This window comes from Epinephelus fuscoguttatus, linkage group LG13 (genome assembly GCF_011397635.1).
Source record: "Epinephelus fuscoguttatus linkage group LG13, E.fuscoguttatus.final_Chr_v1".
NCBI lineage: Eukaryota > Metazoa > Chordata > Actinopteri > Perciformes > Serranidae > Epinephelus > Epinephelus fuscoguttatus.
Window position 1 is genome coordinate 20,453,326 of NC_064764.1, and position 27,550 is coordinate 20,480,875.

General features: G+C 40.5%; 2 protein-coding genes across 9 annotated transcripts in view; one reads left to right on the forward strand and one right to left on the reverse strand.

Annotated features, from left to right (window-relative positions):
• The first annotated feature begins 135 nt into the window (after positions 1 to 135).
• On the forward strand, positions 136 to 2,575 carry upp2 (uridine phosphorylase 2). The gene is made up of 7 exons (XM_049593340.1): positions 136 to 528; positions 663 to 777; positions 874 to 1,032; positions 1,172 to 1,286; positions 1,371 to 1,580; positions 1,695 to 1,841; positions 2,112 to 2,575. Exons 1-7 carry the CDS (start codon positions 476 to 478, stop codon positions 2,252 to 2,254), a joined length of 942 nt encoding a protein of 313 aa, XP_049449297.1. The 5' UTR covers positions 136 to 475; the 3' UTR covers positions 2,255 to 2,575.
• A 281-nt stretch (positions 2,576 to 2,856) lies between these two features.
• Positions 2,857 to 27,550, reverse strand: part of LOC125899228 (coiled-coil domain-containing protein 148-like) — a 49,589-nt gene continuing 24,895 nt past the window's right edge. For all 8 annotated transcript variants that reach the window (XM_049593335.1, XM_049593334.1, XM_049593333.1 and 5 more), the window contains 5 exons: positions 13,896 to 14,036; positions 8,154 to 8,272; positions 6,105 to 6,222; positions 5,779 to 5,913; positions 2,857 to 3,278 (listed from right to left, as the gene is read on the reverse strand). In XM_049593335.1, the coding sequence (XP_049449292.1) occupies positions 3,135 to 3,278; positions 5,779 to 5,913; positions 6,105 to 6,222; positions 8,154 to 8,272; positions 13,896 to 14,036 (657 nt within the window). In that variant the 3' untranslated portion in view covers positions 2,857 to 3,134. The remainder of the gene's footprint in view (positions 3,279 to 5,778; positions 5,914 to 6,104; positions 6,223 to 8,153; positions 8,273 to 13,895; positions 14,037 to 27,550) is intronic.

Genomic DNA, 27,550 nt, shown 5'->3' on the forward strand with positions numbered 1-27,550 from the left:
CATTGTTATATTGCTAATAAAGCAAAGGGTACAATGCATTACTTGATGCCATGAGCTCATTATGTGTCATTGTTTTTGACATACCAATGTATTGCATGTCTGTCAGAGGTTATCTCAGTGTTCTCTGGGAAAGCTGTGTGTCATAAGACGTTAGTTATTCAACAGCTCTTTGGTTGGTTTTCTTTTTGAAGGTGCACTGACGCTTTGGAACTGGGCCAATCCTTTTTTTTTTCTTGGTGTGATTGATCTTGCTCTGTTTGTTTGAGGCTGGTGGATGTTTTTGTGAGAGCGAGGACAGGTGGTACTCCTCTCTCTGGAACCAATCAGTGGCAGGGCCAGAGGTCACCGCTATATCAGCTCTGCAGTCTGACATAACTCTTATTCAAAAACAGCTGCGACGAGTATTTGGAAGTTTTGCAAAGGACCAACTTTTGAAGACATTTTAAACGTGATTTTCAACTTGTCTCCTGAAGTCATGGCACCAATCTTACTTAACTGTATGGGGAATGACCACAATGAGTACATCAAGTGAGTATTCAGGAACTTCAATTGTCACTGTTGTCTTCCTTTTGCTCTGTAAAATCAAATGTAAATATGTAATTCATTTCAAGCACTTAGGATTCATTTCTCTTTATTAATAAGCTGTACTTTGTTGCTTACAGACAAAAAGTCCAAGTGAAAAATCCCTACTTGGACACCATGGAGGAGGATATTCTCTATCACTTCAGCTTGAGCACCAAGACTCACAACCTTCCAGAAATGTTTGGTGATATTAAGGTTTGTGGAATGCTTATAAAAAAACTAATCTGGGGTTTACAATTTCAAAAGCGAGAAAACAGAAATGACTTGTCATCTCTTCTCTATCTCCCATAGTTTGTGTGTGTTGGAGGCAGCGGGAATCGAATGAAGGCTTTTGCTCAGTTCATCCACCGGGAGCTGGACCTGCCCGGAAACCCAGAGGAAATCGGAGATATATGTGAGGGAACTGATCGCTACTGCATGTATAAAGTGGGACCAGTGCTCTCTATAAGTGTAAGTGTCACAGAACGATGACATATACTGTCCAAGGAGTGTTTATTTCTACCGGCAAGTGCTTCAGATATTGCATTGCCGGTCTGAGATTTCCACAGTTTCTAAAGTAACTTCTATCCTGATTTTGTTTCCACCACAGCATGGCATGGGCGTCCCTTCCATCTCCATCATGCTGCATGAACTCATCAAACTGCTGCACCACGCTCAGTGCCGTGACGTGGTCCTGTTTCGCCTTGGAACATCCGGTGGAGTCGGTAAGAACATTTTTTCTTATACGTTTTCTTGAGTTATTCTTTTGAAATAAATAGATTAACATTTCTGCTTGGTGTCGTCTCCAGGTCTGGCTCCAGGGACAGTGGTGGTCACGGATAAAGCAGTGGACTACTCCTTCCGCCCCCAGTTTGAGCAGGTTGTCCTGGGTAAAGTCATCACTAGGAGCACTGAGCTGGATGAGGGAGTGGCCGGCGAGCTTTTGCAGTGCTCCTCTGAGCTCCAAAACATTCCTACAGTGATTGGGAACACCATGTGCACCCATGACTTCTATGAAGGTATATACAGCATCTCACATTCAGGTTGTCTGTGATCATATTTGTACATGATTTGTAATCACACAACATTTCCTTTGGTCAGGTAGTGACAAATACTGTGCTTTGTCTCTCTAGGTCAAGGCCGACTCGACGGAGCTCTCTGCTCCTTCTCTCATGAAGAAAAACTGGAGTATCTGAGGCAAGCGTACGACGCTGGAGTTAGAAATATCGAAATGGAGTCCACTGTATTTGCTGCTATGTGCCGTGTCTGTGGCCTAAAAGGTATTTTTTAAGTTAAAAATTGTAGAACATTCTGTACAGTGGTACAGTTATTGATGCCTTTGAAGATACAACCTTGCCTCTATGACACCTCTGTGCCCTTTAATTAGCCTACTTCGATGTTGTTCAATAAAGACATAAGCTGTACAGAATACAGAACAGACAGATATGTGTGTCTCCCTTCTGCTGATTGATGATTTGACCCAATAATGTAAGAACCAAGGACATTAACATGCACTATATGACTGATAATCTCCTTTTTTTTACCTCCAGCTGCTGTGATCTGTGTTACATTGCTGAACCGCTTCGATGGAGACCAGATCACCTCCTCTCATGATGTTCTGGTGGAGTTCCAGCAGAGACCTCAAGTCCTCGTGTCTCACTTTATCAAGAAACGCCTGGGACTTATTGTCTGAGACCCTGATGTCTCCCATCCCAACCCCAGCCTCCCAAATAAGAGTGTATATAGCTGATATGTGAATATGTATATGTACTGTACTTACCATGTTTATATGTGTATTCCGCTTATTTCAAAAGCTGTGTAAATTTGTATGATTTCATTGATGAAGTTTAAATATTAAGTATGTGGCATTTATATATATGTAAGTATGTATTTTATCTTTTAATATTTAATAGTATTTATGTAAGCTAAAATTAATTTTCTAAAGAAGGTGCTCTGTATGTTGATTTTAATGTTTGACTTACGCTTATATCTCAATAAAAATGCTGGTTGTGGAGCAGCAAGTTTGCAATCTGTAAGCAGCCTCTTGTTACAAAGGTTATAAAGGATGTGCTTGTTAGATGGCAAACTACTTATTATTCCTTAGTGATTTCTCTTATGACACAATAAGATAAAGTGGGCCTTCCTGCAATGTGTTTCAGTGATGAATGTGTTATCAGAAAACCAGACATGCATCACATTTAGTTGCTTTTGCCACATAAGCTTGTTCATACAAATGCAGCTTCCTGAAAGTAACATAACTGGTCAATAAGTATTGATAAATGAGCAGAGAGGTCGTTTTCATTTGTTGGAGGTGCATGTTTATCATCACTGTGATACTGTATGATTTCTCACAAGGTGCTGTAGAGTATAAAACCTTCAATAAAAGTCAATAATAGTAATTGCACTGTGTCACTTGGTGGTCAATACCGTAGCACAGCAGCTTTTGTGATGTGTCCAATTGTGAATATGATTCTTACACGTGTGTCTTATTAATTAATTATTTACATTTAATGTGATGCTCAATACTAGAGCAAAGGTTGGACTTAATAATGTGACCCCAAACAAGCCCCTGGTCAGAATTTGAGTATGGATTTGGTGTCTCGTCTGGGTGGTTTAGGGGGCGTGAGAACAGACAAGACCTGTTTGGCATACTGGCTGTGTTGCAGACCAGCCTCCCGCAGAGCCTGCTCAACCCGCACTCTTGGATCAGACACAATCTGGAAAACAGATGTAAAAAAAACAAAAAAACAAAAAAACATAGTAAATAATACATAACCAGCTGTTACACGCTAGGTCAACACCCATTATGTTAGCATTGTTTGTTTGTTATGGTTTTCTGTGCATTTAACACTTGAAACACGATTAATCACAAATCCTTCATGGTTTGGTATTGGAGGAGAAGATTTGCACAGCACGACAATCGTTAGTCATTGCCAGGGTTACACAATAAGCAAATACTGACACACTCAGACACACACAGACTATAGTACACTGACCTGTTTGGGTTGCCCTGAGATCAAGGCTGTGTACACAAGTCTGTGACATGAGCACAAACACTGATTGACCAGCCAAGCAGCTTGCACAATTTTGCCGCACTGCATGGGTCACTGGTCAGTCTCACCCGACATGAAATGAAACATTATGTAAAGCAGTGATTCTCCTTTTTTTTTCCAGCCAAGGACCCCCTACAGGATAGAAAATATCACCTTGTGTATGCCCCTTGGAGTCATCACACTTTTACAATCTCAGTTATGTGAAAAAACAACACGAGATATGTATTAGAAAGATATTAGACATACTAAAAATATTTGCAGATTCTAAGAGTCATAGATTTGTTAGTTTGGAAAATAATCTAGTAATCTTTTGTTAAAAAACTGATGTCATGATAATTTAAGACAACATCTACCTTCATATATTTTAATTTTTTTTTTTTATTTTTTTTTATTTTTAAAATGGCAGTTTAAAATGCACATCATATGACCACTCATGTACACTGGGCATGTTGATGTAGAAAGGAAGTAAATTGTCAACTCTACGGAGATGGCAAAAAGTATGACCAGAGATTTCTTTGCTTGAGGGGGAGCTGTTTCTGAAAGTAACACGTGAGTATAAGGCAGTAAAGGTGGCACAAACCAGACTGAGAGTTGCTGTAAAGCAAACACCTCGACAGATGCATGGTAGAGGGGGGTAAAGTTAGACTGATTACCCAGTGCCCCAGTGGAAGGGGGGCCCTTAAAAAGCTGGAAATGAAAAGTTTGGTTTTGTTTGTAATTTTCTTTTTCTAAGTAATTAGTGCCCTAACTAAATCGGCTGAATAAATCGGTTGAGAGACTGAATTTTGTATGAAAAAACAAAAACAGTGGAAGCTCTCTGAGGCACCTCTCAACCCTCAAAGGCACAAAATGGTTTAATCTACCACTGCACTAGGATTCATCTCTTTATGCAGCTTGACCCAAATGGTGCTCATTATGCTGCTGGGCACCAGTGCACACTGTCATCCCTTTCACCAAGAAAGGGAATTCAGTTTGAAACACTTTAGACGGAGAAAACTTTATTTCCATTTGCAGTATTATATATGGCAGTATGGCTCTGTTCTGGGGCTCTCTGCCTTTCCTCAGGCCTACGCAGAAAGCCTCTTACACCAGCCTATGTGGAAAGCCTAAGGTGGAGAGAGCATACCTCTCTGCCCTTCCATGTGCAAACAAGAAAAGCCTGAGGCAGAGAGAGCAAACCTTTCCTGCCCTTCCATGCACCTACATGGAAAGCCTAAGGCAAGGAAAGCAGTAGCAAAGACTCCCTGGGAACAGAACAGAGCCAGCATCAATGACAAACAGAAATTACACTGATAAGTCCGACACAGCATGAAAAGGAGGAGTTGGGGTGGAGGCAGGTTGCAAAGCGGCTTGCAGAGGAAGTAGCAAGAGTAGGCAGGCCAGAGCAGTTTAAATAGGGTGCCCTGAATGAAATTCGCCCACTGGTTGCATAGGAAGGAATCATGTGATCTATCAGCTGACTCCCTTCCATCAATCAGCTGCTCCATCAGTTGACTGGGCTGTTTGAGATCAGCTGATGTAGCTGGGATGTGAGCTGAGCTTGACATCATGTCCCGCCTGAACTAACGCTATGCTCAATATGTGGGTTTCAAAAAAAGAAATGAAAGACATGGAACAAGAAAGAGGATGCTGTAAGGCAGCATATTAGAGCTGTACCGGGAGCATTGTCCTTCACCACAGGAAGCTTTGGCAATGATAAAAAAGTAATGTTACCCACACTGTCATGGCTTATTAAGCTACCTAGATCATGTTTTTAATTGTTTACATTATCTAGATTCATTTCTTGTTTTATTTTGTTACTCACGTCTGCTCTCGTTTCAGATCCCCACTTCCTGCCCTCGTGTACTTCTCTAATTGTCTCCCTCGCCCTGATTTGTTTCCCCTGTGTCCAGTTATCCCTGCTTCCCTTGTGTATTTAGTAAACGTTGCAATAGTTATGCATTTTTTAATGAAACTGTATTAGTGTGGCCACTGACCCCTGGGGGTCCCCGGATCCTACTTTGAGAATCACTGCTGTAATCAGCTAAATATTGTTGAGGAAACGGGAGAGAGGCCACATAGGCCCATAATATGTAACACACATAGATAAGGGGCTCGGGGCAAAAGACCATGGAGCTGAAGAGCTTTCATAATGATATGAACAAAAGCTGTCATCATGCCTCACCTGTGTGTCTGTGTACGTGTTAATACTGTAGAGAGGCCTTTGGAGCTCAAACTCCTTTACATTCAAGTGTCGACTCCTCCAGGCTTCTGTATCTGCCATCATCCTCTCTGGGTCTGCCTCTGCCACCACCCCAACCTAAGATAAACAGGAAAGAGAAACATTGAATATAGGGATAACATATACAATTGTCTTTTTATTTACTGCCATAGGGTGGCAGTGATGCCTCCACTCAGATAAAGATGAGTCCAAGTCTTCCCTCATGGGTCATTTCAACTGACAAAGAAAATGTGAGTGGTTTAAAATGTTAAGAGCAGATAATGATCCACCTGGTTTCTGAGGACCTCCAGACGATGCTGTTTCTCTTCCTCTTCTCTCTGCCGCTCAAGCTCCCACGCCTCTCTCTCCTCCTTTCGCCGCTGCAACATCTCTGCCCGAAACTGCACCCTAGAGGCAGCACAGAGGGTGTGGACATCAGACCTGAGCAGCCCCTCTCTTCCTCTGCCGCAACCAACATTACCTATCGCTCCTGACACAGCAGGCCTCCGGGCTGTGGAGGGTTTTATGGAGCTGCCAGAGAGCAGCTCCTCTCCCATCATCTGTTTTTATCTCGCAACCAACATTACCTATCGCTCCTGACACAGCAGGCCTCCGGGCTGTGGAGGGTTTTATGGAGCTGCCAGAGAGCAGCTCCTCTCCCATCATCTGTTTTTATCTCTTTCTCAGCCCCCCATGATTCCTGTTCTCATTCCTGCCTGAGTTCATTCTCACAGCCAAAGTCAACACCATTATCTGGTATTAATGCCAGTCTTTGTGAGTGTCTGCAGAGAAATGCGCAGCAAATCGCACCAATCTGGGTCTTTTAAGCCCAGAATCCTCTATTTTTAAGAGTAATTTAACACCAGGCTAAAATACAATGTTTCACTGCAGCCTGAGGGCGAAAGTTTCAAGTGAATTGCAACCTGTAACCACACCCATCAATGATGTATGACACATTCTGGCAAAACACTTCAACATCACTGCAGCAAAGTGAGGTGTTAAACCTTTAGCTGTCAACAAAAACAAGATTTTCAGCTGCTGTTAAGATGCTTTTAAAAGCAATGAAGTTGAGTTAATCTGGAGTTGCCAAATACAACACTTCCTCTTTCCCATTGTATTTCCCCTTAAAGGAATACTTCACCTGCAAAATAATCATTTTTTTTGCAGGCCTCCAAGGTGAATAGAGAAGAAAAACTGAGCACATGACTGGATAAATGAAACTTGGATTATACTGCATGAGCTGTGTGAGGGTTTGTAAACAGATGTTTTGATACAGTTTTGCTGTTGTTATTTGTGGCCCCCTATGACTTCAATTAATCAAGAATCTTTGCCTTTTTTGGATTCTGCGTTCACCTTGGAGGTATAAGGGGGAAAAAAAAGTTTCTTACATGAACTCACAGTAACACGCTGGGTAACGGACACTGTATAATTCCACACCTTCTGATGTCTTTATATATAAAGTATCAACTTAATGTTTCCACTGAGGGAAATATTCAAACATGTTTTTGATGGCTGCACCGTTCCATCAGATGGATCATTTCACAGTAGATTCATTTTAAAAAATCATATTTGACATCTTTGGAAACTTTGGGAACTGCATCAGAACGTTAGAAATAATGCTAATTAGATCATGACTTGTAAAGGGGTTAAAGGTCAAATTCACCTTCAGATTCAGTCTGTAATGTTCAGTGCAATCCAGGAAGTATTTTGACCTGAGGTGCTGTCATCAGTCTCCCTTAGTCTTGAAGGAATATTCAAGAAAAAAAAAATTGTACTTCCATAAAGTTGGGTGACTCATAGTGGACAGATTTAAAAAAGACTGGTTAAAATTGAAGCAGCAGACGCCAAGGAATCCTGACTTTTAGTCCCTAGTGTGGGTTAATTCAAAAAAGCTTAATCCTGTACTTCCTAAAATGCAACCAACAGCATCTTTTTATCAGACCCTCCACATAACCAGTTTGTGACTTTCTGTTAAACTCTTGTAGTATTTTAAGCCCATGCTCAGATAACCCTGGAGGAATCATCAGGGTTAATTTTTTTTCAGACTTGACAAAGCTCTTGAGGAGTAATTTGACACGGCGGACTGTCGTGTTAATAATTGTAATATAGCTGTTACATCACAAGGGAAAAGTAAGGTTGATATTGGCTACATTAGTACCACACATAAACATGTATTTGTAGTACATCTGAAAGTGTAAGAGGTTGTAAGCCCATAATCAAAAAGGTAAACACACGTCATGACATGCTTGTAATGGCAAATAATGTATTCTCTGGATTATCTTTCGGCAACTCTTTTAACATCTCTTTGAAAACTCAAGGTCCCATGGTGCAACACTTACCTCTCTTTATCTCGCCTTGCCTGTTCTTCCATGACGCTCCTCAGATTAGCAAGTCTCTCTTGATCCCTCTGCTCCAGTATCTCCCTCCTCTCCTGCTGCCTTAAATAAAACTGCCTGACCTGGGGGAAAAACAACAATTTACAAAGAATAACGACAAAAAGTTAACAAGAGCCGCAAGAACAGTAGCCACGCTCGCACTAGTTTCAACTCCCATAGAACTCTTAGGATCGTCATGTCCTATTGATTGTGACAGAGCAGGAATCAGATAAGTGTAAATAAAAAGAATGAGATGATATTTCAATGTCTGGCAGACTATTGTGCTAAATTATATGGAATCCAATGCAGCCTAAATGCTCTCATTAATCAGAGAGTGTCTCAAGTTGACCATGCTCTCTGAGCAGACCCCTGAGGAGAGAGTTAATTAAACAGTCAGACACACACACACACACACACACACACACACACACACACACACACACACACACACACACACACACACGCACACAGTGGAGTTATTGTACCTGTGAGGACTTTAACTAAATTAAATGATCAAAATACCCAGATAACTGTTACAACATATGCTTTCAATTTGATCTCCATGTGTGCCCACGATTAAAACCTTGAGTGTAGCCACAAATTCGAGGCAAGTTGATACATTGATGTCTAATTTGACCTGCCATACATCAAAAACTTTATAATATGAGGGTTCCCACACATCTTTACCAATGAATTTTCAAAACTTTTCCATAACTTTTCCATAATATTTCACCCCATTTCCATGACTTTATTTAAGTACTTTAAAATAGGTAGGCCTATATGGCTATCATAGGGCACAATCCATGCACATGGGGCATAGCACACTAGACTGTCTCTCCACCCAATGCAATTTGGCTTCAGAGCTAAACACTTAACAGAGATGGCAAATTGTCTCTTTATAGAGAAACTAAAATCCTTGCTTGATCAGGGTGGTGTTGTAGGTGCTGTAATTCTTGTCCTCAGGAAAGCGTCTGATACTGTCAATCACAAAGTTCTCTTCACGAAGCTATCCAAATTCAATTTCTCTAAAGGTGCAGTGAAATGTGTGGAATCACACCTTACCAACCCGTCTCAATCAGTCTCCATAAATAATCATCGCTCTGAGCCAGTGCAGTTGTGTAATGGTGTCCCGCAAGGGTCTATTCTTGGTCCACGCTTGTTCATTTTATATATCAATGACTTTCCATTTGCTTGTCCTGCAGTTGAAACCCTAATGTACGCAGATTTATTGATGTATAGTTTATATAGCTGCATATATTCCAATCCTCACTCACAGAAAAAAAAAGTGTGGTGGAGTGTTGTTCCTGTGGACTCTGGCAACACTAACCCCCGAGCTTGCCTTGGAAGGACTAAATGCACAAACCTGCTATTTTTGAATATCCCATAGAGAGAGACTCTCACTGCAGCCTTTTTTATTTTGTTCTGAAAATGTTGGCGTGCAACCTTGTTCTGTAGATGATAAACAAAGGGCAGATTTCATTGGTGTCACTGGTGATGAAGAAATACAGTGAGTGCTGGACAGAGCAGTGACAACAACCCCACCCGCATTTAAGGGTGCTGTTTGCGGTGGAAATGCTAGGGTCTAGGTACCATCTCTGAAGGGCTACTTTTGGTTCCAAAGGTACCTCACTGGAAGTATTTGGTGGAAACGGAGCTGATGTTTCTACACTATGATTTTCACTCATCTGAATTACTGTATAACAAGGTGGTCACAGGCTAACCAAAGCACTTTGAAACCACTTGAATCATTACACAAACAAGCACTCAAAACACTAGACAAAAAACCAAAGCGCTTCCATCACTGTCCAATTAAATATATCAGATTTTAAGTTGGGATGACCTAATATAATATGCCAGCTTGTTTTTGATATACAAAGTCTCCCATGGCTCAGCTCCACAACCATGTGTAGCCTATATCAGCAGAAGAACAAACATTAATTGTGTCACTCAGGGTTCCATGAGAGGAGACTGTACTATTCTATTGAGGAAAAGTGCTTTTAGCCAATCAGCCGGGTCTGTAAGAGGTTCAAGAGAGTGACATGTAATTTCAATTCATATCAGAGAACTAAACACATATAGAACTTTCAGTGATCAGTTAAAACAATGGATGATTATTACATACACATGTAAGCAATAAAGTCTTCTGCTGCTGCTAATGATATGTCCTGCTTGTGTTGCAGTGTTGTTCTATGTGGAATTTTGTCACCACTGCCTCTAGCGCTTTTAAAAATTGTATGTCCTTTTATATTGCATTTGGAATTCAAATTTTTTATTATCCATTCAGTCAAATCAATACAAACCGACAGTACTGTAGCTACACATTCTTATACCCATGATAGTAATTTAGCAACCACAGTGGTACAACGAAACACCACATTGTTACAGTTGAACAGACATATTACAAACAAAAAAGCCTGCTCATCATGACCTCTTAAAGGGCCAGTGTGTAATATTTGGCATGGTTTATTGTCAATCTGAATCTGAATCTGAATATTCTACCCATTAATATGTTCATACATGTGTATAATGGCTATAAAATAAAATTCGTTTGGTTTTCGTAGCCTTATAATTATGCTTTTATATAGCAAGGGCCTTGCTTTAGAGAGGTCGCCATCTAGCGCCGCCATGTATGTACGGCAGCCCGAGCGGACAATCCAGCCAGCCAGAGAACGCGTTTCGCGTGTATAAATGAACCAACGAAGACAGCGGAAGGAAGGAAGAAGGAGGAGGAAACAGCAGAGTGTCAGTAGTTCGTCGATAGAGAGTAGTGAAAAGTTTTTTTAGTTATAAAGTTTGCGAATGGACCACAATTACCACGCAACAGGACAGAATGAACCCGAACCGTCATCTGTAAGGAAAAGATGACGCAACTTCACTCCTTGTGATGCACTCTCTGCGGCGCTTTTCCTCCTGATGATATATCTCCCCAACGATGGTAGCACCGAATCCCATTCTGTGCATTCAGCCTCTCTTCTCGCCCACTCAGCATCAAACACATGGAGTTCCTCATCTGTATGCTCCGGCTCAAACAGGTATGGCTCTGGATCTGTGTCCACTACGAGAAACTCTTCAAAATTGCATTCAAAGTCGTCCATTGCAGCTACTATAGTCCGGAGATATTGCTAGGCTTAATAAATAGCTGAGCTCTGTTTACCGGCTACGCTGTCAGTCAGTGTGCGGGCTGGAGATTGAGCAGAGAGGGGAGGGGGTCCCCACTTGGTATGGTAAACGAGTATGTGTGTATGAAGTGTGTCTGTTACGCTAGAAGAGTCAGAGTTTGGGATGGAGTCTTTTACCCCCTGGAGTGTTACCAGAGTTTCTGGAGTGCTCAAATAAACTGGCCTTTTCCCCAAACGCTCCTCTGGTCTCCTGCTCGTGAGGGATTCGTTACAATATCGTAACATGGCTTAGATTTCTAAATAAACATTCACCTCGTCACTAGATAGACCTACTCCTGAAAAACTCGTGCGCAAGGCTTTTTGTCCCTACGAGGCCACCGTCATTTACCCGACGGGAGGGGTGAGCGAGTGAGCCCTGCAATCTAGAATTTGACCACTGATGTCCCTGTTTTCAACCCATTTTACACACTGGCCCTTTAAAGCTTTCAACTTCATTGCTGACCTGAGTTAACATGTGTTCATGTGACATAGATTCCTTCCATTTTTCCAAATCTGAAGCTGATGTACTCTTCCAGAATTTGAGGATCACTCGAGCAGCTGTGACGACCCCGACAATTATCACAACTAGGTCGTGTTTTGATACATTTGGTAACTCTGTTTGGTCCCCCATCAGGCATAACCTTGGTGATTCAGGTACCGTCATACCCAACCACTGTTACCAGTGAAGTGTATGTTTCCAAATTTATGATGTTGACTGATGGTTATCAGGAGCTTCGCTAGTGCGATGCCATCTTCCTCTGCGGTCTCCTTGCCTCAAGTTTTAGCACTGAATCTCACATTTGATGATCATTACATTCTTGTGACTAAAAAAATCAAGTTAAAATCACTTCTTGTTGATGTGTTAAAATAAGTCTTTCAAACTGTGAGCTCTTTTTTGTCTTTTGTTTGTTTGTTTTTTGTGCCTTATTGTTTTTCAGGTCCTGTTTTTACGACAACGATTTCAACTTGCAATATGCAGTTCCTCTGAAAACGGAGACTTTCTGCATGTGCGCATTATGGTTCCAGTCTAGGCATGCACGAGAAAGTCGACCATCACAATAACAATGGCGGACTCCAGAGCTCTGTTTGTGCTGCTTACCCCATTGAATTTATCAACACTTCTCCAGCCAAGTGTAGATTTACTGTGGCAACTCCTCTTCGTCGTTCGTCCAGACGAACATTTGTGCGGTTGCCTTTTTTTTTTTTTTTAAAGATATTTTTTGGGGGCATTTTTAGCCTTTATTTCATAGGACAGACAAATGTGCAAGGAGGAGAGAGATAGGGAGTGACATGCAGCAAAGGGCCACAGGCTGGAGTCCAACCTGGGCCGCTGCAGCAACAGCCTTGTACATGGGGCGCCTGCTCTACCACTAAGCCACTGATGCCCCAACGGTTACCATTTTTGTACATCATCGCTCTGTAGCAGAAAGCGCATGTAGAGTGTGTAGGCGCGTGTTGTTTCATTACAAAGTCACACTGCCAACTACTGGCCTGGCACCACTGCGTTTTTGGTCATTTTTGCAGATTCATCGTCAGATCATGGAACTTTTTTCAAAACCAAAATGAGAAACGATTCCGTTTTCAGCGGATCATTTTCGTATAAACATGACCTTAGGTAGCCTTGTGTAACATCTGGGCCAAGGGACCGCAGATGAATAATAGCCTTTTGGCTAATTCTGGCATTTTTATACCATGTGTATTTATTAATTTGCGGTGTCCCTTCTTAAATTATCTAAACGAAACTAAAGCCCTGAAAACAGTTTTTCTAATTCTATAATTCTCTGGGAATTTCATGACTGTGAGAGCACTGTAATAAGGAAATATAGCATGGTTTATTCTGTACAGAGCTCCTTGAATAGCACTAACTTTCAGTGCTATTCAGCCATATTACTTTCTGTTAGAAGTCATTCATACACACACCAAAAGATTTTTTAGCATGAGCTGTCATGACACATATAATTTGGTGCTTTTGAGATGTACTTTGTTTTCTGTGAAATCATTGCTATTTGTGTGCACAGGGCTCAGGATCCATCTGAGCCAGTATGACTCTTTAGATGGATAAACATTCATCCAAGCCTCACCCATCTACACCTATTGTCCATTAAATTATACAGCAGCTTATTCCTGTGGAGGAAGCTGCATCATAAAAGAAAACATATGCATTTATAGTTGATTATCTTGCTTTTTCCCTCAAGATGAACTCGTATGCACAAGGTAATAAGTTATGTTCACAACATAAAAGGATGCTGAGCACAAGATTAAAAAATACCATCTGTCACCCAGAGAGAATATCTCTTGTAATAAGACCTCTTTATGGAGACTTCTTTATACACTAATGTTTAACTCAACTAGGTTTGAGCATAACACGTTTTTATAAATGTACGTGTAACTTTCTTTCCGTGATAATGCACCTTAAATGTGGGAAATCACACAAATAAAAATGAAATGAAATGTGACTGTACACACTCATATGCATGAATGTTGAAATTAAGGACGTGCTGCAGGAAGAAACTGACACATTCACTGTGACAAGTGTGATGATGTTTACTTTTTCTTTGTGCTGTGATCTGATGGCGGCCTCCTTCTCCTGCTGCCTCTTTAGCCGCGCCTCTTCCTCCTCTTGTTGTCTAGCAGCTATAGCTGCCTCCAGCTTTGCCACTTCCTCCTGCTGGGCCCGCCACTGCTGCAGCTACAAACACATGTGCAAATACACACAGGGGAGAAACAAAAAAAGCAGCTTATCGTCCGTGAACAGCTGTCTTCAAAGAATCACTCACAGGGAGACGACCAGCTGTGCCCCACTGTCATGGTGCCAACGTGTGGCATGAACTTTCGAAAAGGTGTCAAAACTTCTTTTCACACGTTGCGTTAGATCACCTCGGGACCCATCAGAGCATTGAATAATAAAGAAACCCCTTGTGTTTGAGCCCTATAACAGTGCTGTCCTTATGCAGCAACTTAGGGCAGGTATCATATATAACTCCAGAAAGAAAAACTGGGATATTTTCACCTAGATGTTTATGCACCTTTTAAACTATAAAGATTCAGAGCAGGAACTTTTAGTTTAAAGGAGACCTATTATGGTCATTTTCAGGTTCATACTTGTATTTTGGGTTTCTACTGAAACATATTTACATTCTTTAATGTTCAAAAAAAACACTTTATTGTCCTCACACACTCTGTGCTGGAACAGCTGTATTCACCCTCTGTCTGAAATGTGTGTCTAGCACCTGTCTCTTTGAGCCTCCCTCCCTCCTATAGGAGCCCAGCCTGCTCTGCATGGTCAACGTTTCCAGGTCTTCCATTTCTCTGAGTCTCTGCACTGACATTGCAGCTGGGGAATGACTGTAATGGTGTATGGCGGCACTTTCTACCATGAAAAATCCCCAATAAAAGCTTCTAAACAAACAACCTGCACAACCTGTCATGTTCTAACAGGAATATCATGTGAAATCAGGGAGAATCTATCAATTTTAGCAATATTACGCATTTCCCTGATGTTAGCATGTTACTTTATGTAGCAGTGTAGGCTACTTACTGTGCGTTCCAATACCCATACTACCATACTATATAGAAGATACATAGACTATTGAGTATGTCCCAATACATAGTATGCCAAATGTAGTATCCAAAAAGTATCAGGATGTTCTACGACATCTGGTTGGACTTTGCAAGCCAGCATGCTTTTCTGGCTATTCTGACCCACAATGCTCTGTGCAGCGAAAGATACGTCAGATTAACTGAGATGAAAAAAAAAGGTTGACAGCTGATTGACAGCTGTAAGAAGCCGCAATGATGGATGACAGTGCATTCAAGTGAGTGATGACCAGGCTAACAGTAATAATAGGAATAATAAATGTTTAATTGAATATAAAATGATAATATACCAATACCAATATAATGATATATTAAATAACAATGAGAGAAAAATGTATAGCCTCTGTAATTTTACTATCATGAATATAATATGTTGGAACCTATAATGCATGCAGTTATTATTTCTGGCAAAAAAACAACAACATCATAGCTCTCTGGGTTCTCTTGCGAGCTCGGTGAACAGTGTTTTGTTTTATCTCTACAGACATAACAAATATTTGAGTAAGAGGGTCAAGTATGTCCCAATTGAGTGCATGCTGCATGCAACAGTAGATAAAATTCAGGGACAGCTAAAGTACCTAATAAAATTAAAAAGAAAAAGCATGCAAATCGGGACGCAGCAGTGTACCTGGAGCAGATGACCTTTTGAACAAATCTGTCACAAGCTGACGTCAGCTTGTCCTGAAAAAACATTGAAAACCGAGAATTCAGAACAGTCTGACGTCTGTGTTTTTCCTCACAGGGATTACCTTTACATACGTCTACCTCATTATCTAAAACTTTGGCCATGTTTAATATTAACATCTCACCACATAACATTATATATATTTATGGCCAAAAATAAGGAAAAGCAAAATAGGTCCCTTTTAAATGTATTAAGCAAGTGATTCCCAGCCTTCTTCCTTAAACTTTAAGGGACCCCTTTTCTATTCTCAGTCATCCAGGTCATGTTATATCATAGGCAGCTGGACTTGCTTGAGTTTCTTGAAGAAGTTTCACCTCTCATCCAACTGAAGAAGCTTCTCCAATGAAAGGTGAAACGTCATCAAGAAACTCCATTTGCCTACGATATAGCACTTAATATTTATTGGGTATTTCATATTATATTTAATGTATAATAATAACAGTACCGAACAACTGATGAACAACTAATGAACAACTGTACAGTTAACCCAAACAGTAAACACAATAACTGCAGGAACTGTCTATGAAACGAGTGATTTGGATGAATTTTGAGCAGATTATTTCCTGTGACTGTCGCATCTTGATGAGTTTTCTGTTATTTCTATGAACTTTATATACAATTCTCAGTATTGTTTATTATTTATTTGTATTTTTTTAACAGTCAATAGGCTTTATTTGACAAATTCAGTGTTTTCCTCTCTCTGATGTTTGTACTATTAGCTCTGCAGGAGAAAGGTTTAGCAGAGAGTGAAGGCTCTGTGAATATAGCTTGAGTTCAGGTCTTCATCATGCCCTTATCCTGTGAGAGTTTATATCTTGAATAATGAACTAAACCCTAAATTACATTTTCATTTAGTTGTCTGCACAGAAATGAATGAAATGCTGAGATATAGGTCAACTGTATTATTTTTTTTATGGGGGTCAGGACCCTCAGGGTAAGAACCAGTGTATGAAACTACAATGCAAAGAAAAGCAATTGGATGACTGGGGATTTATGTTATTATCCAGTTAAGTCTGAAGGGTGTTTATGAAACTAAGCGTGTGTACACATGTCTGAGAATATGGTAATCACCATACATGGAGACACATTGTCTTGACAGAACACTGACAAATATTTCACTCCTAAAACTGTGTTCACGTGCTCGCGGAGAAGGCAATCTTCACTCACCCAGCTAGACATCTGGAAACAGACAGTCCAAACTTATCACACACACACACACACACACACACACACACACACAGTGCAACATTTGCAAGGGAATGAGTGACAGGTTCGTTATGCAGCAGCCTCTCTGCGGCGTGCCGGGTATTAGAGTGTTGCATTCCGACTGGGCAGACGGATTCACAGATCTATCAGCGGAGAGCTTAGAAATCCCAGAAGAAATGAACTGCAAATTAACATGGTCTCACACACATTAGCACCAGCGGTATCATCAAGTCAATCATACTTGATGTCCGCCTGAGAAAAAGCGGCGGCAGCTGTGTGTTTGAGAGAGGACTTTAAACAATCCAGCCTCTAATCCACTTCCATTTGACAGTGCTGAGGCTGGACATGCAACATGCTTCTGCTTTAGAAATCAAAATGTTCTCTCATACAGACATTCAGGGCTCTATTTTCCTGAAACTGGGTTCAATATGCAATTTTCCTGACCCGAAATCCTGAGTAGTGACAGAGTATTGATGGTGACAACATTGTGTCAATATTTACCCTCCGTCATAAAACTGTTTTCCAGCCTGCACTGTCCCTTTACCCTGGTGCTGTACTGGGTCTTTATGAGAAATGTTCAACCGATGGTGTCGCTGCTGATATTGCCTTGTGTAATATAATGTTGTGATTGTGAAAGGTCACAGTAATGATTCCAGTAACTAGTGGTGCCCCAAGCAAACAAAAGACCTGTACAAAACCTCAGGGGCCCGGTTGCACCAACTGGTCTTTACTACGCCTGGTCCTAACTCCTAAGACGGTCTTTGTTAAGACCAGTCTTATGGAGTGGACTCAAGCACACTCAAGCTTCACCTTAAATTACACAGACACCTACTAAAATGCTTTAGTGAGCACTGTGGGCATCTTTACTTGCAACATTATTTTTGGCCTCAGGAAAAAAGGACCTATAGTGCATAAAACAAATTATAGACAATTGAGAAATGGGCAATGTTATCCCCCTTCTATATAATGCATATAAAGGGTTTAAACACATTTTAAATCGTCCATATTTTGGGGTGTCCTGTTCAATCAAACAAATCAAACTTTGATTGTATAGCACCTCTCATACGGGTTAGTGCAGTTCAAGGTGCTTCACAGATGACTGACAATAAGACAGAAGACTGATAAGAAGACAAAACAAAGTTTTTAAAAATTAAAGACCAAATGCAGACAATGAAAATGATGAAAATCTAAAAAAATAGATTTAAAAGCTATAAAACAATAAAAAAAAACCTAAGACTAAGACAAAAAGTAGATAATAGCTAGATAAAATATACGAAAAGGACAAAACAAAAATAAAGAATAAAATACAATAAAATTGATTTAAAGTAAAAAAAAAAAAAAATAAAAATAATGTATATAATATAGTATCAATAAAAATTCTACATTAAAAGCCTTGCTGAACAGGTAGGTTTTAAGTTTATGTAAAAAGATTTCAACTCTTCTGCTCACAGATCATCACACTGTAGCAGCTCAGAGCATGATAGCTATGGGCTGCCCAAATACAGTAATTACAACAGCTCTGGTTTGAGTCCGGCTGGGGACTTTTATTGCATGTCATTCCCCATCTTTCTCTCCTTCTGAAAATGAAATTAAAAAAGCTCTGGGATTTTTTTTTTTTAAACAAAAAAGTACAGAAAAACAAGTGCACATAATTAGACCATCCATCAAACTCCAGCCTGGCCCAGATAAGATACCTGCACGCTTGATGCTTGGAACCTTGAGAGATGGGGTCTGTAAACAACCTAGTGGGTGGGTCTGTGAAGCATATATTTTGACTAACGTGACAGATAAAACTATCTTTGTTTTTTTCCCAAAGTCTCATAAAGCAAAAGTCTAAAGCTCAATTGCAGTGGTCACTTGAGGTCACAGAACCAACTGAAATGCACCTTTATGGCTTTGATCCACTGTGAACGCTGCAAACGCTGCAGCAGCTGAATGTATTTTGTACGTCTTTCTTGTTTAGGCAAAGATGAAAAGGCATTTCAGCGAGCACAAAGAGAATAAAATGGTCATTATGTACAGTCTACAGTAATTTGTCATTGGAATCTCATTTTCTATGAATTCAAAGGGAAATGGGACACCATCCTTTTTCACGGCAGCACAGAAACGACTGCAGAGATGTCAGAATAACAAAAGAATGATAGCCTTTTTATCTGCACACTGCAGCCTGCTCAAAGCCTTTGTTAATATAACTGTACACTTATCGTGATGTCTTCTGTCAGGGGGTGTAGCAGCAGCTGTCATTGTTACTTTCCACTGCAGGTCATTTAAAGACAAACTTTAGATACATAACAGACGAGTGAAACAGATTAGGTATGAACTCATGCTAATCTTGAACCAATATCATTGCTGTGAATTAGAGCGGCAAACTGGAGAGAATGAGTGGTGTATTTATAAGAACAGCACCACGCCTCCAAATGCGGCACCACTCTGAGTGACATTAATGACACGTGAGATTTACTGAATCTTGAAAGGGACAAGAACTAATGTCCATTAAGAGATGAAAAAAAAGAAACTATGCAATTATCTTTGTGCTTCCACAGCTGGCACAATAAGAACTTTCCTGAGGACCATAACAGGTACATCACTTTGAGGAGGAAAAATTATACACATTCGAGCAATTAACTCCTCAGAGAGTTGTCAGCTGAAACACTGTGTGGCCCACACACTGTCTCAACTACTGAGACTCTGCCGTGTCCATTTGACCACCAGAGGGATGAAGAGTTGTACTTGTTAGTCACTAACACTCAGTGACAGGGGATCTGCTAACACAGTGCCTGGAGAATACACTGAGTACTGCATGAGGAGCACACAGATCATCCGGGCATAAGTTAATCTTTAACAGTGATGTTGATATTGCTGTGGAGAGCAGGAAATGAAAAAAAAAGATTTTACATTAAAAGAAAACACCCTCCCCATCTTATGAAAATCTTTGTTCTTTTGATTGCTGTGTCGCTCGTCCTGTTGGGCTGCTCATCCCTTTCCCACCTGAGCATGTTGCAACAATCTGTTATCCCTCCAGGCTTTATTTACTAATGTGGAAAACACAATTGCTCATCAAAGATGCCTGGGAGTGAGATGTAAGTGGGAGGCAAAATGAAAGCGAGGACAGAATAAAAGGCTTGAATGAACAGTAACACCAAGAACAATGCCTGCTAATTACAGCAGCCAGAGCACTGCAGTGCAAACAGCTGATGATTCGTGAAGAAGAGTCTGTCTCTCGGTGATAAACTGGAATGAATATCTCGTGCATGAAGTGTTAACTACTTATCCATTTCATTTTTACTTTTCACAACACACACATCCCACAGTTATATTACTGTATTTCACATCTGGAGCTCACTCTGAAACTGAACTGCTTTTTGATCAGGAATGTCATCTGTGTCGACACATGAATCCAGCCAGCCACCTCTGTGTGGCCAAGCTATGGTTCTCGAGAAGAAGCTGTGGTCTGTGTGACAGCCTTGCCCTTTCCAAAACAGAAGGGTACAAGCTCACTCTGAAATCAATTACCCTGAGTTTCCTCCCACTGCATGTCCCTCAGAAGAAAGCTGGCAGCACACAGCCGTGCTCCCCATCATGAGGTCAGAACCAGACCAGCACTGACCAAAACACATCCAATATGCTCTCATCTGAAGCCACGGAGGCACAGGAAAGATGAGATGTAGACGGTGTTTATTTGCATAATCATAATCATAATCACAGCTAGAAAGTATGGCAAGACGGCAATTTAGCCAACAAGTACCACTATAGCAGTCCTTTATCTTTTCAATCTGTTTCAAAATGCTGTAGCTTAAACCAGTTTACAATGGTATAAACTGTTTAAAGAGGGTCACTCGTACATTAGTGCACTTGCCAGTGGTAAACTCTGTGGTTCCAAACCTCTTTTGTCTAACATATCCCCACACCCTGATCAGATGAGTACAAGTACTTTTTCACTGGCATTAAGTAAATGTTATGAGTGGATTATAACTGAAAGTTAAAACTATTAATTATATTAACACGATATAGTTACTTTATTTAATTTATATACCCCAAATAAGTCAAACACGGTCTCAGTGGGTGTTGGTCTCCCCCAGAAATGTCCCTTGTCACCGATTTTGTTTGTGATATTCATGGACATGATCACAAGGCGCAGCTGGGGGCAGGAAAGGGTCCAGTTTGGAAACCTCGGAGTTGCATCTCTGCTTTTTGCAGATGATGTGGTTCTGTTGGCTTCATCACACCGTGACCTCCAGCATGCACTGAGGTGGTTTGCAACAAAGTGTGAAGTAGTTGGGATGAGAGTCATATCTCATATGGCCTGGGAATGCCTTGGGGTCCCCCAGGAGGAGCTGGAAAACGTTGCTGAGGAAAGGGACGTTTGAGGTGCTTCGCTTGATCTGCAATGTATAGACTCATACAGAAATAATCCCTCTCAATCACCCCTTGAGAGGTGTGCTGTGGTGTATTTTTCTGCAGAGACTCTGCCCTCTGTCAGTATTTTCTTATTTTCTTCTTATTTCCTGTGTTTCGGACGTTTGAAGTTATGTAACCCCACAGCACTCAGTTGAGGTCAGGACTTTATTAAAAGGTAGCGACCGGGTGTCAGACTGAGAGCAGCAGGCGTCAAAGAGGAAACTATGAAAATCCCAGACAGAGCACAGACAGTTGGCTTTCCCTCTCATTTTCATTGGCAATACTGAAGCTAACCATTTCAACCGCTGTTCCATTACTTTCAACTTCTTTTATGTTTCTTTTAGCTTGCTATTGAAACCTTTTATCCTTAAACTTATACATGCTAATTATTTTAAATGTTTATACACTACTTTTAGCATTAAGTCACTTCTTCAACTGTTTATCCATTACTTTAAGTAGTTAATTTGTTGATATGAACCGTTCATCATTACTTTTATGTAATTATATACCGTAAAACTTCATTTAGTAGCCCAGGCTATTATTTGAACTCAACAGGCCTATATTTGGGACACAGTATATGGGAAAGGCCTTTCATTCCTTTCATACAAAACTGTTTCTCTGTTGCTGGCGTTTATTTGTCAAAATGTGTAGCCACAGGGGGCTTGTAAAAGGGGACCAGGCCTTTAATTGGGACTATGCTTTTAACTGAAGTTTTACAGTAAATCCATACTTTTAGCTATTACTATTTAGCTACTCATTACTTCGACAGTTTATCCATTACTCTCAGCTGAATCTCAGATCTCATCAGTTTTTGGTCTGACGATGATGTGCTGCTATGTGTTTACAGTGATAAGTTCAGCTAACAATTTAAACCATAAGTCCATATTTTAAGCTAACTATTTCATATGTTCATCCAATAGTCAAGTCAAGTAGAACTTTGCATAAGTGCATAAGTACAAAATAAAAAAGCTGACCCATATCAACTGTTTATCTGGTGCTTTTATAAGTTTTTTAAACTATATAAATTGATATTCATACTTTTAGTAATATCAACTATTTATGCATTACTTTAACCTTTTAACTATTTCAACCTCTCTGCTCTCTTGCAAACTAGTTTTTACAAGCTCTCCGTTGCAACAGGTGGTACAGCTGACTCAGGCAGGCTGTTTATTTTCCTCCTTAGCATAAATATGCAGATTTTTTTTCCCACTTTTAATTTTTTGGCTGAGTTAAGTTTAACTGAGTTACTCTGTGGGGTACAAAATACACTATGCAGAAAAGCAAAGTTAACTGAGGATGAACTGCTCTTAAATGATGGATTATGGTAATGACCATGAGACCTCCATAAAATATAAATGTTGATACATTGGACCTGCCTGCGGCATTGCACCAGTGCTCAACAAAATCATAAAATTCCATACAGCACACTTATCAAAATAGGAATATCACTGATTGTAGAAAGGGAATTGATCTCAAGAGAGGTGAATGACTCACAGCAGAGTCGGGAGAGTTGCTTGGGTCAAAGGGAGCAGCTGCAGAAAACAAAGTGTTAAAGAAGCAGATGCAATGGGAGGAGAATCCATCTTGTCTCGCCACTGAGTCACTGTGCTGGCATGATAAAGGCAGTGGAAAAAAGATGGGATGCAAACAGGCGTCCATCTGAGCCTCCACACAAAATCAAATATGTGCACATGCACTGCATAAACAAAAAACCTGGATGTGGAAATGTCATGGGAATATAAATGTCTGTGGGATTTTATTTTTCTCATTGCTTCAGAGAAGCATGAAAACAAAACTCAGAAATGTGTTTGCCATCGTCAGAGGCGTGAAGTTTATGTTCCTTTTTTTTTAAAGATATTTTTTGGGCATTTTTAGCCTTTATTTGATAGGACAGACAAGCATGAAAGGGGGAGAGAGAGAGGGAGTGACATGCAGCAAAGGGCCACCGGCTGGATTCGAACCCGGGCCGCTGCGGCAACAGCCTTGTACATGGGGCGCCTGCTCTACCACTAAGTCACCGACGCCCCATGAAGTTTATGTTCTGCTGCAGGTTTACCTCTACTGAACGTCAAACGCCCCTGTTATTTTCAAAAATACAGTAAAACAGAGCTTGCAGGTACATACTGCTGTCTTGAATAAAATATGACACCATTTTAAAATCCTGTGATGTGTTTTCTCCCCAACACAACTTTATTATGCCAGTCGTTGCAGCTAAAATAGCTCCATTCTGACAAAACTCAATATGAAGTGATCATTGCCCTTGAATTTGCTTCTACACTTACACCAAAGTGAAGGATAAAGTGAAGACACTACAGTTTAGTGCAATAATCAGCTGCAAAATAAAGCAAGTTAGGAGAAAAACTACCTGTCCAACATGATGTATTATGTTAGTCAAAGGGAGAGAATCTGTGAGCTGTTGATTGCTGGAAACTGTCGGAGGTGCATATGAATTCCAGGAGTTAAAACATGCAGCAAAATAGATTAAAGTAGACTTTTGCTGTGGAAAATGCACTCCAGTTGATGTTTTTATGTACACTTATAGCAACAGGGAAGTAATAAATGAATATTATCTTTTAAGACAGGGGTCACTGATCAGTTTTTCTCTCCTAGTGAAAATTCATGAGAATAAAAATCTCTGGTATCTTTCCATCAATACATTTTAACCATATGCACTGCAAAGCTGAGCAACGTGCCCATCACTCTCTTCTCCCTTGTGCCTAGCAGCATACTGCTCTGCATGTTTAGTAGAGCAATGCAACTTGAGATTGCATATACTTAAGTACGGCACCTTTCCCCTTGAAAATGAGGCAGGAAGTATGCAAAAGTATGAAAAAGAAAAAAATCAATTGTCAACCTCTTTTGAAACTGTCTTCCAGTCCAACATTTGATTTAAGTTTAGAGAGAGAGATTCTGGTGTCAGGCATCTGGTGCGCTGCAATAAATCAGAGAGGTGTTTATGTTTACAAGCTGCATAGTTTAGGTGCAGCTTGTGAAATAAAGAGCCAGTTTTTATGCCACAAATTTGCAGCCTTGCTCGACAATTAAATGATAACACTAAAGTGTGACACGTGAAAAATTAACTTTTGGACAAAGCAAGTGGCACAGGGAAGGTCATATCCTGTATATACTTGGGACCTAAGAAAATTTCCCTGCAGCAAGACTGTTGGTTTGTTGGTTCACAACATACCTCCCATGAATGCTCTTCACATTCAGTGGAATATGTGATTAATGCTAATTATAATACTCCCCTTACTATTCAAATGTGAACAAAATGCCCCCTAATATATTGATAAATATATACATAAATATATACATATATATATATATATATATATATATATACAGTACAGGCCAAAAGTTTGGACACACCTTCTCATTCAATGCCTTTTCTTTATTTTCATGACTATTTACATTGTAGATTCTCACTGAAGGCATCAAAACTATGAATGAACACATGTGGAGTTATGTACTTAACAAAAAAAGGTGAAATAACTGAAAACATGTTTTATATTCTAGTTTCTTCAAAATAGCCACCCTTTGCTCTGATTACTGCTTTGCACACTCTTGGCATTCTCTCCATGAGCTTCAAGAGGTAGTCACCTGAAATGGTTTTCCAACAGTCTTGAAGGAGTTCCCAGAGGTGTTTAGCACTTGTTGGCCCCTTTGCCTTCACTCTGCGGTCCAGCTCACCCCAAACCATCTCGATTGGGTTCAGGTCCGGTGACTGTGGAGGCCAGGTCATCTGCCGCAGCACTCCATCACTCTCCTTCTTGGTCAAATAGCCCTTACACAGCCTGGAGGTGTGTTTGGGGTCATTGTCCTGTTGAAAAATAAATGATCGTCCAACTAAACGCAAACCGGATGGGATGGCATGTCGCTGCAGGATGCTGTGGTAGCCATGCTGGTTCAGTGTGCCTTCAATTTTGAATAAATCCCCAACAGTGTCACCAGCAAAACACCCCACACCATCACACCTCCTCCTCCATGCTTCACAGTGGGAACCAGGCATGTGGAATCCATCCGTTCACCTTTTCTGCGTCTCACAAAGACACGGCGGTTGGAACCAAAGATCTCAAATTTGGACTCATCAGACCAAAGCACAGATTTCCACTGGTCTAATGTCCATTCCTTGTGTTTCTTGGCCCAAACAAATCTCTTCTGCTTGTTGCCTCTCCTTAGCAGTGGTTTCCTAGCAGCTATTTGACCATGAAGGCCTGATTCGCGCAGTCTCCTCTTAACAGTTGTTCTAGAGATGGGTCTGCTCTGATGTCTCTGATCTGAGCTGCTGTTAACTTGCGATTTCTGAGGCTGGTGACTCGGATGAACTTATCCTCAGAAGCAGAGGTGACTCTTGGTCTTCCTTTCTTGGGTCGGTCCTCATGTGTGCCAGTTTCGTTGTAGCGCTTGATGGTTTTTGTGACTCCACTTGGGGACACATTTAAAGTTTTTGCAATTTTCCGGACTGACTGACCTTCATTTCTTAAAGTAATGATGGCCACTCGTTTTTCTTTAGTTAGCTGATTGGTTCTTGCCATAATATGAATTTTAACAGTTGTCCAATAGGGCTGTCGGCTGTGTATTAACCTGACTTCTGCACAACACAACTGATGGTCCCAACCCCATTGATAAAGCAAGAAATTCCACTAATTAACCCTGATAAGGCACACCTGTGAAGTGGAAACCATTTCAGGTGACTACCTCTTGAAGCTCATGGAGAGAATGCCAAGAGTGTGCAAAGCAGTAATCAGAGCAAAGGGTGGCTATTTTGAAGAAACTAGAATATAAAACATGTTTTCAGTTATTTCACCTTTTTTTGTTAAGTACATAACTCCACATGTGTTCATTCATAGTTTTGATGCCTTCAGTGAGAATCTACAATGTAAATAGTCATGAAAATAAAGAAAAGGCATTGAATGAGAAGGTGTGTCCAAACTTTTGGCCTGTACTGTATATATAAATAATAATAATATAAAAAAACAATATAAAATTGCTATGCTTCCTCAGGCAACCATACACCGTGGTCTGAAATAATTATTAGCTAACGTAATAATACAACTTAAGAAACGTATTACTATAATAACTATCATTAAACTTATTATTACTGCTGGTTCTAGTATTTCGATGTACTGCAGCTCTACATGTGCTTTATGCAAGTAGTGTTTCCATACCCCTGAAGAAGCTGTTGTTTGACTGCTCTGGGTATAATCAATGTACCTGTACTGTACTTTCTATTTCATTAATTTCAACTGTATTAAAAAGTGGAAAATATCACCACTGTTACAGTTTTGTAAACTGTCACAAAATCATATTACCGTATGTCACTTGAATGTCATGTCATAAAAAGTCATGGTATGAAGTGTTTTAATGCGTTAAAATAGTCAATTTAGCTATTAAGCTTCTAACAATTTCTCCGCGGGGGATTTCAATCAGTCATTTATTTGTCACATGGAATTATACAAGGTACAACTTCAGTGAAATGTGATCCCATCAGCTCCTTTAGCTTGTGCACTGTAATTTCGTCCTTTTTTTTTTTTTTTTTTTTTTTTTTACATCTTCTTATATTGCTGGCCGCTGCCTCATAATCATTTTCGGATGGTCCTGGTAATCCATGGTTTCTGGTAGTCCAACGCCTTAAGTGTTAACACATTCTGACCTCAACAAGATGGCCACGAGGGCTGAACTCCGGCAGCACCACACTGTTGCTGCCTCGGAATGGTAATAGCAGTGATCCACAGCTGGAACAGGACAGCACCTCACAATCCCACCATCACACCAGTCCTTATTCAGTGTAAAGCACACACTTCCTCACCTTCTCTTGCCAGAGTCCTCTAGATCTAGAAGAAGAGTCACCTGGTTGAATGGCGCTGTCCAGGATTTAGCTAAGTTTTGGTGAATCAATTGATATTACAGTTCCTGATATTTTGTTGGAAACTGATGCGTCATGGAGGTTGTCCAGTTTATTTTCCAAGACCTACACAATGGCTAGCAGGATGTTAGTTCAGCTGGCAGCCATCTTCTCCATCATTTCCTTGATGGTTACTGATGTTTACAATTGAAAACCTCAACCTTCCTAGCTAGCAGAAGTAGCAGGAGGAGAGTTTACAGACTCTGAGTTGATTTCTGCATCCTGATGAGTGACTTGCAGCCACTGTGACTAGAAGCGTCCGCGCCTACGTCATCATAGTCATCCCCCAGACCCCTGGAGGGCTGGGTCGCAGAAGGTGTGGGTTGAAAATGGTCCCCCGCTCTCAATTTTTTATAGCTGATTACAGCCCTGGGTTAATGATTTAGATGCGTATGTACAAATTCCCAAACAG